General features: G+C 41.9%; 2 protein-coding genes across 7 annotated transcripts in view; one reads left to right on the top strand and one right to left on the bottom strand.

Moving 5' to 3' along the window:
- rnf34b (ring finger protein 34b) overlaps positions 1 to 10,042 on the top strand; it is a 16,244-nt gene extending 6,202 nt beyond the window's left edge. For 3 of the 4 annotated variants that reach the window (XM_031855985.1, XM_031855987.1, XM_031855988.1), the window contains 7 exons: positions 57 to 275; positions 2,414 to 2,920; positions 5,045 to 5,107; positions 5,250 to 5,451; positions 5,558 to 5,581; positions 5,789 to 5,830; positions 6,678 to 10,042. In XM_031855985.1, the coding sequence (XP_031711845.1) occupies positions 57 to 275; positions 2,414 to 2,920; positions 5,045 to 5,107; positions 5,250 to 5,451; positions 5,558 to 5,581; positions 5,789 to 5,830; positions 6,678 to 6,862 (1,242 nt within the window). In that variant the 3' untranslated portion in view covers positions 6,863 to 10,042. The remainder of the gene's footprint in view (positions 1 to 56; positions 276 to 2,413; positions 2,921 to 5,044; positions 5,108 to 5,249; positions 5,452 to 5,557; positions 5,582 to 5,788; positions 5,831 to 6,677) is intronic. The other variant, XM_031855989.1, reaches the window with a different exon arrangement.
- kdm2bb (lysine (K)-specific demethylase 2Bb) overlaps positions 8,996 to 11,053 on the bottom strand; it is a 21,030-nt gene continuing 18,972 nt past the window's right edge. For all 3 annotated transcript variants that reach the window (XM_031855967.1, XM_031855968.1, XM_031855966.1), the window contains exon 21: positions 8,996 to 11,011. In XM_031855967.1, the coding sequence (XP_031711827.1) occupies positions 10,830 to 11,011 (182 nt within the window). In that variant the 3' untranslated portion in view covers positions 8,996 to 10,829. The remainder of the gene's footprint in view (positions 11,012 to 11,053) is intronic.

Genomic DNA, 11,053 nt, shown 5'->3' with positions numbered 1-11,053 from the left:
TGTGTGTGTGTGTGTGTGTGTGTGTGTGTGTGTGTGTGTGTGTGTGTACTCCTCAGGCGGGGGCATCGTCCATGTGGGCGTCATGCTGTGGACTGCTGAACGAGGTGATGGGCACGGGCACGGTGCGGGCGCAGCAGCCAGGGTTCGGAGCAGGGGCGGGGCCCTTCCGCTTCGCCCCCAGTGCCGGGTACTCCACCTACCCCCCCACCAGCTCAGGGAGCGCCGGACAGCTGTGCAAGGCCTGCGGACTGGCCTTCTCCGTCTTCAGACGCAAGGTAAGCAAGAGTCGTGGGAGTGAAAGTGATGATGAGTTTGATAGTAGATGATTAAAGACAAAAAGAGAGATTTCTTTTTTATTTTGAGGTGAGGAAACTATATGTTTGGGTTGCATGGTTTCACTATAATAAAATCAACTTGCAGACTGGAAACCTGCTTTAGTAATCCTCCAGAGTCAACATTTAGTCAGCTTTTTTTTTTTTCAGAATTATGTAATCCTTGCGTGCAGTTGGAGCAGGGACTCTTCCTCATGGTGCATTCAAGGAAACACTGACATTCATAATTACTGAGTCAGTTGCTGAAGATCTCTTTAACAGCAAACATATCGCAGTGTTTCACACTGAAATACAAGAAGTATATTTGACATTGTCACTTCCATCATTTTGTTTCTCTTTCAGGGTTAAATCCATGTAATAGCTCATTTATTCAACAGGGTTGGTTGGCTGAGCAACGTCCTGCTAACAGTTAACAGAAATGAAATAGCAAGAAGAGACAGCTATTAATAGAACAGAATAAAAGACAGTAAACGAGACAAAGGCTCAGATAAGGCAGGTACAAAATAAAGACAGCAAGTGGTTTACAGTGATGGAAAAGAAACCAACATCTGTCTTGAAGGCAGTGATGGAAAGTAACTAAATACATTTAACTCAAGTTGTACTTTACTTGAGTATTTAGAATGTACGCTGCTTTATACGTCCACTTCATTTATCTGTCAACTATAAATACCTTTCAGATTAAGATTTCTTTTGACAAACCTTTGAAATACATGTTACAGATTATACGTGGTGCACAGCAAAGTAGTTCAAACTATCTCCACCTCGAGCAGCTAAAACATTAAAAGGCCGATTACACATTTATGCATCAGTATCAACAATCTAATGATATCATATATAATAATGTATCAGCCATATGGGCCTTTTTAAGTACATTTTGTTCATAATACAAGTAAAAGAGTATTTTTTTAGTCTTGTACTGGTACTTTAAAATAAGCAAATAATCTCCTTCCACCACTGCTTTAAGTTGCTAGTTGACCTAAAAGCTGGTGGTGGTTTGTTTTGGAAAATGGTCGTCCACATCTGGAGGTAAATCAGACACAGAAAAAAAAAAAAAAATTCCCTGGCATGTTCCTTTGAAAACATGCACCATTCATATTCATTCTGGCATTTGCAGGGTCTCTGCACAGCCGAACATGTCAGAGTTTAAAGGCAGAGTGTCTCCGTCTGCCAGTCAGACGCACTGAGACACTGATGAAAAAGCTTCCTCTCTGCTCGCTGCCTCAGATCGCTCTATCGCCATCCACACACACCAGTTGCCCTTCTGACAGCAGCGTGATTTCCCCAGTCACACACACACACACACACACACACACACATTTGTGTGTCAGCGCGATATTTTCATTGTATGAAAAAATAACGCGCCGGGGGATTAACTTCACACGACTGAAGAAAAGTGTCTTTTGCCGTGCAAATGTGCTCTGGTCCGCCATAAGCACATTTGTGCACAAGTGATAAGAAAATGTTCACAGCCATGGCTGACCTGCTTTCCTGCCCATTTGAAGTGTCAATCTACTCCGCTGCTCTGTATCAGGAGACGGCGTTACGCCAGTAAAATGTCAAACATCACCGGGAGCTTCACAGATTATTTACCTTACTTTACTCGTCCCCAGAAAATAACCGAGCACGCAGGATATGAGCCGATGTTTCAGATGGAACTTGGTGTTGCTGGTTTATACGTTTTCTCTTTTGTCAAAGCAGCAGCCTCTAGGAAATACATAATTGTCAATATGGTTGTTAGGTTGAAAAATCTGATTGTTTTTCTGATAACGGTCGATTACCATCATTTCTGATTATTATTTTCCCTATCAATAAATCTGTCAATTACGTTTTCAATTAATGGATTAATCTGCATTCCCTCTTTGAGCGTAAAGAAAAATGTCCATCATCATTTCCCAAAGTATAATTGCTTATTTTATCTAAATAGCGAAAAGCAGCAAATTCATGGAGAATAAATAGTTGAAAATGCTAACAGTCAGACATCAGGGCCTGATCAGAAAGGATGCAATATACAGTTTCCTGAATTATGTTGTTGAAAAGAAGACAAATGCACACCTGCTTCCATCAACTTCTCCCTCCAACAGCACATCTGCTGTGATTGTAAGAAGAGCTTCTGCGCCCTGTGCTCGGTGCTTCAGGAGAACCTGCGCTGCTGTATGACCTGCCACCTGCTGCGCGGCACGGCCTTCCAGAGGCCTCGGCTCATGCAGCTCCGAGTGAAAGACCTGCGCCAGTACCTGCTGCTGCGCAACATCTCCACCGACACGTGCAGGGAGAAACAGGACCTGGTGGACCTGGTGCTCTGTCATCAGGGGACGAGGGAATCCCCGAGACCGGTGGCGGAGAACCAGGACGAGGAGGAAGAGGACGAGGAGGAGGAGGAAGACGAAGAGGACACGCATGAGGAGGAGGAAGAGGAGGAGGAGGAAGAAGATGAAGGGGGAGAGGACACAGACAGCCTGCACTCGCTCCCCCACTCGCGCGCCACCTCGCCCCCCTCGGCCACGCGCTCCGCCTCCGAACAGTCGGTGATCTCCGCCTCTCAGGGAGACGTGCTCAGCCCAAGTGACAGCTCAGGAACCAGCAGCCAGGTGAGACGCACGGCTGGTGTTCACCGTGTGTGTCTGCATGCAGCGCTAACGCTGAGTACTGCCAGGCCACACACAGTCCTCTGATTTACATACGCCATACTTCTCCCCAAATCTGTCCTCATTCTATCCAAGATAATTAATTTCAAAGGTGACGTGAGCTCGTTTCCATGTGTCAGAAGGCTTCCTGCCTTCAACTCCCTGACAAACATCTTTAGATCTTATTTCATAGTAATTCAATGCTTTGTTCTTCCCTTCGTGCAGTCTTCTGTGTTTTTTATGGTCTCGTGGTGCTTTGCTTTGAATGAAGTGTTTCTCCTTGAAAATCTACTACATTTCAGTGAATTATTTTCCCCTCATTGATCTTATAAAAGCTCAGATTGTCAGCGCAGGTCCAATGTTCAGCAGAATGTATACGTGACAGCAGGAGACAGCTGTGTGAGCAGAGCCCTCGCACCAGCCAGCGATGCAGCTTAAGCCCTTTGCCTTTTCTAGGTCTGTTACATAGGCTGAGTCTGTTATGTAACAGCCAACAGAAACACCACAGTACATCCCTCCTCTCCCCCCTCCATAGATGATCTCTGGATCATGTCGTAGTTTGTGGCACATAAAGGCTTTCAGATTCTTGTGGGTTATTTCATTTTCCAACCAAAGGATTTCAAAAAACAGCTGAATATTTGTAACAAATGACCTGTATTTATTGAAACATAAAAATCAGTCAAAATGACGTCCAACTAGATTTTTAATCTGATTATAAGATTATACTAATTAACTTTCTTGGATACATAGTTTCGGCAGTGAAGACCAATGCAACAAAACAACGACATGCAATGTTGTCTTTGTTGAACACAGTTTTCTTGAAATAACCAATTCCTCCTACAATCAGTTACCTTGAAACAGGTTTATATTCTAATGTAAATTGACAAGATTACTGGATAAGAAGAAATGTGATAAAATCATCCTGACATAAGATATTATAACGTTATTAAATCGTCATTTCTGCAGTATATAGGACACATTTTAATGCAAAATCCAGGAGGTTGAGTTAACTTTTTGTTTTTCTCATGAACTATTGCAATGAAAGGAAAAGTGACCCATGACTGTCTATCACCAAGTATATTATGATGAACATTTCTTAACATTTTCTATGCTTAAGATATCAAATTGACCAGCTCGTGCAGAAGTACGCACTCTCTGAGCGCTTTCTAGTACTTTCACAATCGAACATCAAGTCAAAGAAACGTGCTCCTGAGAGGTTTGGCACTCTTTGCATGTGTCGGGGCGGCTGCTCGTGTTTTTGTCTAGCCTGAGCTAAAGCGTGACGTCCGGTTGAGGGCAGGCATCCAGCACCGCGACGCTGACGGATGCATTATTAACACATCTTCCTTCCAGGGAGGTGATTGGTCTGCTGGAATATGCCGAACCAGAGAGAGAGAGAGAGACAGAGGTTTTTAGGTCCAGAAACAGAGAGTGCACTCCAGCATGATATCACACAGTTAGAGCTCATTTCAGCCCTTCACTCGCTCCCTTTTGTCAAGCAGATAAAATAATAAAGAGACGATATCCTCTCTTCAAAGTGCGTAAATGGCTGAGATAACATTGAGCTATACACTCAAACCAAATTGAGTCTGCACTATTCTCTGCCTCCATTTACTCCCTTTTCATCCAGCAAATTCACGACTTCCACCTTCAAAGAGAATAAGAACCGCTGGGTTAGGAGCAGCTGAGTCAGTGTTTAAACATCTCTATTCTTTCATTAGCTATCTGAACAGTTGTACTTTAAAGACTTAGATCGCAGAGAGATATGAAGTTGTTTTTTTATGGCTAGTCATATGGAGCTAGTAGAAACTATGATTTGTAATCAGGCACAGTCTATCTTGTGATAGTGTCAGGGAATGTAGGTGGTGACAAATATTGGTCAATTTAGTATTTTCTCAGTTCAGCTGCCCCCAAAAACATGACATAGGAGGTTCTGATAAATGTCTTGTAAACTACAGAATTCAAGGTTGTGTTTTACACATTTGATATCAGGTGATTAAACATTAAAAGCATCAGTGAGTGAAATGCTGTTGTGAGAATCTAAACCAACTTCAGTTAACCTCAGCGTGTTGATTCCCACTCAAACAGGAGCAGGAGGATACTCCAACAGCGTCTCTCTTGAACCTGGAGCCCACCGACAATTTCATAGAGGTACAACACTTGTGTTTTGCACATTTGCAGTACTAAGTAGTGTTTACAGTAGAAGAACAAAGATCATTACAGACTGACAAGGCTTTCAAGGGAATGCAGACTGCGTTATTGACCGCAGCTCTGTTTCCTGTGTGGACCGTAGGTCAGTCCGGCGACACAGAGGAGGATCAGGGCCTCGCTGTCTGATCTGGACAATGAAGAGGCGATAGAAAACCTCTCCGTCCGCCAGCTGAAAGAGATTCTCGCCAGGAACTTTGTCAATTACTCCGGCTGCTGTGAGAAGTGGGAGCTGCTGGAGAGAGTGCATCGACTCTACAGAGAAAATGAGCAGAACAGGAAGTCCAGTAAGAATGTTTTCCTTTTTGTGTCTAAATATCACATTTTGACCTTCCATGTTCTGTACCTGTATAATAAGATAATCACTACCTTGTTTTCTCCTTTTTCTTTCAGTGGAAAATGTGAGCATAACTGCAGGTAATTATTGTTTGATTATCATATTTCACAGGTTAAAAACTATTGCCATTGCCTTTTAAGGAGAACACTGATATTAACACATTTAATCTACATGCAAGTGCACTTAGCTCCCTCCTGTGACGTGATCTCAATGTTGAAAAGCAACAGTACATTTACTTTCCTGAACTAATGTACTTTCTTTATGACTGCCCATTCTTATCTATAAAGTGGTTGCATATCCTCCACCTCTCAGCAAAAGTGGAGTTGGAGGTAAGATGTTTTTATTAAAGGCCACTTCACCGCCCCTTTGCCATCTCCTCCATGACCACATTCTGTACATCGCACCAATCATTTGATATTTGTAAAGCCATGCTGCAGTATTTGTACCCACTTGATCCTTTATATCATCCTGCATATTATCACATTGTGGTCATTATCTCCTGCCTGGTTCAGTGTCTCCACATTCTGTCACTCATGTTTCGTCTCCAGCGGGCAGCATCATCTCATTGCATCGTGAAGGACGGACTCTCGTCCTCTCATTAATGCACTCGCTCTAAGAGCTTTTACCTCTTGATGAGCCATCATATTACTTCAGTAGCAGCGTGTCTCCATCAGGTGTAATTACATTGTCGGCCGTCCTAGAGGCTCTCTTGTTGACATAAAGGGCTCGAGGATCATATTAGCCCACTTAATAGTCAGACGTGTAGGGACAGCAGACAGGCTGCTGCAGCTCGACTGGCTTTTTCCCGTCACACGAGATGTGAGCAGCAGGAGCTAGATTTAGAACATAAATACCTTAATGATGTTACCACTAACTTATCACCACTTGAAATGGAAACAGTGTTTTAGGTTATTTCAAAGTGACACCTCACATGCGCAAGGTATGCGCAAGGTGAGGTGAGGAATTTAAAGTAGGGAGATAGAAGAGAGGATCCACTGCAAGTGAGCAAACAGTGGTGACTGATGTCGTTATGTTGATCGTTCTCAGACCGCAGCAGCTTCAGTTAGGTGCCGTTGGACTGTACAACACCTGTACAACATCAGTGAACTTCACAGTTTAACGATCCTGAAGAGAAGCATTGTAACAGAAAAATAACACTGTTTCTCCCATCCACAGATGGTGTCAAGGCTCAGCTGGCGGCTGATGAAAACTTGTGTCGCATCTGCATGGACGCCATCATCGACTGCGTGCTGCTGGAATGTGGTCACATGGTAACCTGCACCAAATGTGGAAAGAGGATGAGCGAGTGCCCCATCTGCAGGCAGTACGTAGTGCGGGCCGTGCACGTCTTCAAGTCTTAAAACTGTGCTCGTCAGAGCGGCCCTCAGGCGCACTTGTGGCCAGAGCCATGAATTTATCACTGAGGATGAACTACTGTGCATGACGTCTCACAGGGCCTAATGCTGCAGCAGGTCCGAGCAACTTCCCGGTCTTTGAAACCAGACTGTTGCCTCCGGACTACCATGGTCCCCCCCCCATCCTCCCTTACTAACTCATGTTCCAGCCCCACTTCTCCTCCCTGTTGGACCGTCATCAGCTGCACCGGGACACTCACTCTCTCTCTCTTTGGTCTGTTAAACACACAGCAGAAAGCTCTGCCATCACTTTCTGCTCTCCATTCTCTGTTTAGTTTGTACTCACGGGAGAGGAGAGGAAGTGGTCCCATGGATACTTGAAGAGGATCAGGTTGTTCTGTAAGGTGAAGAGAAGCAGACAAATATAAGATCCCAGGGTTAGAGTCAATAGGGTTTACACAGTCATGCCACATGACGCCGTGTTATCTCCCTCAGTGTTCTTTTAGGATGTGCAATATTTAAAAGAAGAGACTTACATGTGTTTTTATTAAATGTCTATTTGTTAATCCGAACACCACAAGCACCGGGTCATCTCGTCTCGCACACAGGAGGGTGCAAGGTGCCAAACGTCATGCCTTTTGATCGATATTTGGTTCAGATTTCTTGGTGTATTCATCTCATAACCAGCAAGCTTGGTGTGATAGTTTACTCTTTTTTTTCTGAAATGTACTTTAGGAAATAGGTGTGAAACATTTGAACGCTTGCTGCGTAAAGGACGTGATTGTTTCCTCGTCAATAAATGAAGTGCACAGTTATGATTTCTGCCGAAGACACGAATAGTAACGAATGCCGAGCTGTTGAGCGTGAAGGTTCATTTGTCACCTTTTGAAACAGCAGTTTGAGGGGGGGAAAATATCAAATCTGAACTCAAGGCCCACTTACTAGCTCTTTCCTGGGCTTTCAAAATTTACAAACTTCATCAGCAGGTGGAGTTTGCTCGATTGTCATGGAGACGGGTCAGCCTCCGTGACCGAAGGTGGTCGTATATGACGGAGAGATCATTTAAACGGTCTCATCCTTCTCCTGAGGAAGACCACGAGACAAGAACAAGCTAATAAGTGGACCTTGAGTGAAGATTTTTTTAAAGACTCATCCCCCTTTCATTTTAAAGAACTGCCACCAAGCGATTCCATTTAGTCTCCAAGTCTACCAAGTGTCTTTCTTTGATTGTGTTGTCCGTTAATGTGTCGATGATCTTAGGTAGGTGACCGGTGCTACTTTCTCTTTCCTGAGTGTAACATCAACATACCTCTTGACATGTTGTCAAGGCCTCCTTCCAAAATGTCCATCACAGAGTGAGGGGCAGAGAAAGCCTGGTTTACTTTAACCTGTTATGCAAATGAAACACTTTTGTTTTCTTGTCATGAGATCCAGTAAACTCAGATGTCACTAAAATATGTGTGTACAGTATGGCTGAGTTACTTTTGAAAAAAGAAGCTGAATTGCAGTTAAGTGAATCGCATAGATAGCTTATATTGTTGTTTACTTATAAGTCATTAAATGTATATTTTTCCATTTACTTGGGAGGCGACATGATTTAAAATTATAAGATAAAATATACCTTTTTTTCAGAATGTATCTCTGCTGATTTTGGTCAGACGAGTTCCTCAGTTCTCTGCTCACGTCACTCTCTCACCATTAAAGTTGCGTCAGTCATGGTCTCGCTTTCGAGCACTTTTTGTCGCCGTCTGCTTCGGATCCAAAACCGACACGGACACCATGCTCTGTAACTCTGTAAGTCTGTTTGTTGATGCTGCCGGTTCTCAAAGATGTCATTCATTGGGCAGCTACAGTATTATCAGAGTAGGAGGTTATCATGAGCACTCATAATCCTGGATCTTTACATTTTGAAATGTTGAACCTTTTTATTTTGGTAAACAAGAGAAAAAAAGTGATTTATTAGATTCAATAAAATGCAGAACTACCTACAAACCAGAAAGTAAAAACCTGCTCTTCATTTTGTAACCGGCTTGATTTTGTTCTCCTACAGCCAACATAGTGGTTGTCATACAGTTAAAGTTCACTTATAAATAATAACACTAATGTGATAACAGCAATATATAATAACTCACACACAGCTCAGTATTTAAAATGAATTTAATATCTCAAGGGTTGACTTAACTTTTCCTAGAGGCTTTACATGTGCATAATGTACAGACTGCACATTTACTGTAATGTACTAAAATATTTCATGAAGACATGTTGCTTTAATAAAAAACAAACAAATAAGATGCAAATGTAAACCCATCCACTGAACTGTATCAAGTGCTAGTCAAAAAGACTATCTTTAAAAAAGTTTAGTTTTCAAGAAAAATGTAAACCTATCAAATAATTTAACTGTTGAGTCCGACATCTGTTAGACTAAGTTCCAATAGCAAAATTAGCAACTTTTAATATAACTTTTAATATTAGGATGATGAATAAATGTGTAAGAAACAACACTTGTGAAAATGCTACTAAACTGATGCGCTATAGGTTGACAAGTACTTTATCTTCAGATCTTTAACTCAATAAAACTTTAAAGAAAACAACCGGTGTTAAGAAATATATATATTTTATACGTATTAGTCTCTAGGAAAAAAAGAACAAACAAAATCACATTTGCACAAACCTTTCAGGAAAGGTGTGTTTTCCAAATGGCAGAGGCTCAGTGACAGGATTGCGATCCTCTTTCATACTCTGGTAAAAACTCTACTTGATTGGTTTACTGACACTGGCTTTATATCTTTTAAATAAAATATATTCATCTCTGCCCTTGGAAACAGAATACTATACTGCTCACTTACTATAATCACATTTCTGGGGTCAGGAGGATTTTGAAATATACAGTATTCATTTCTTTCAGCGTCTTGGCCTGTTTGACTGAGTTAATCATGTCTGCCTCGTCCAAAAGATGTATGCAAATGTCACATCTCATTCTGCTGATTGTTGCTTCTTTCTTTCTTTTTTTGCATGATTCAGCACTGAGTCCCTTTCTTCTTTTATCATGTGGAGTTCAGCTGATGGGAGTAAACAGATGATTATATTGTTTCAGTTACTAACCCTATTGCCTGCGGTGTAAACATGCGTCTTTGCTGCATGCAGAGCTAAAACGCGTCCTTTCACAAAGCAACAATAATACTAAAGAGTGACGGAGACTGGCAGAGACCTTTGTATGCAGCTATGTCTTAATATAACCCAGTTAACGAGAAGCTGTTAGTAGAATTAGCGGAACATTTTAGTTTTGGAAAAAAAAAAAAGCTTTATAGACTGTACACTGTAAAGTGTATGTGTGAATACATTCATGTATTCATATTTACTGTATCAGTGCAAATTGTATCATTATATGGAAAACAACATATACAGCACCTTTGTCCGAACATCAACAGGGCACTGAAACATATAATCAAATATAAAAACACAAACAGAAGCGCCGTCCTACAGTTTGGCAACAAATCATTAGACCTTTGCCTCTCAACAATTAAGAGCTTAACAGTAATGCCGATTGATTATCAATTCCAATGGTATGATACTGTACAGTGGTGCAATCAATACTGCACATAAATGTATGAAACACTTTCTGATACAAAAATATTACTCTAATGCAATAAACTTTGCATTGGAACAAAAACAAAAAATCTATTAACACTAAAAGATAGTCATGATACGATACATAAACAATCAATATATAAAGAAATAAATAACTTATAAACAGGTGCAAACAACAACAAAAACATTTTTGCAATATTGCCTTCACAGGACAAGATTTCCATTTTTACATTCTGGCTTAGCAGCACAGCTTCCTCTTACGTCTGCTCGACAGAGACAGACGCGTCCTCCTGTCGGCGGGTGTAAACGAAGCACACAGTCGTCTGCTGCCTCTGTGTGGTCAGTACTTCCACCGCTCGTGAATGTCACACAGTCTTCCACGTTCCTAACTGATCTTTTGCAGCAGCTTCTCTTCTATCAGTTCAAACTGCACGCTGACGGACATTTCTGCAATGAACCGGTCGCATCCTTCCTTGCTCACCTGTTTGCAGTATCGCAGGTCGATATGACATATGCTTCCACAGCGCTTGAAATAGGTCAGCGACTGGTCTGTGACCCTGTTGCACACTGCAGGGAGAAATTGGGGTTAGGAGAAAAAGAACAAACGAT

This window comes from Anarrhichthys ocellatus, unplaced genomic scaffold (genome assembly GCF_004355925.1).
Source record: "Anarrhichthys ocellatus isolate YVR2014 unplaced genomic scaffold, GSC_Weel_1.0 scaffold16, whole genome shotgun sequence".
NCBI classification, from domain to species: Eukaryota; Metazoa; Chordata; class Actinopteri; order Perciformes; family Anarhichadidae; genus Anarrhichthys; species Anarrhichthys ocellatus.
This window is presented reverse-complemented; position numbering and strand designations above follow the sequence as displayed.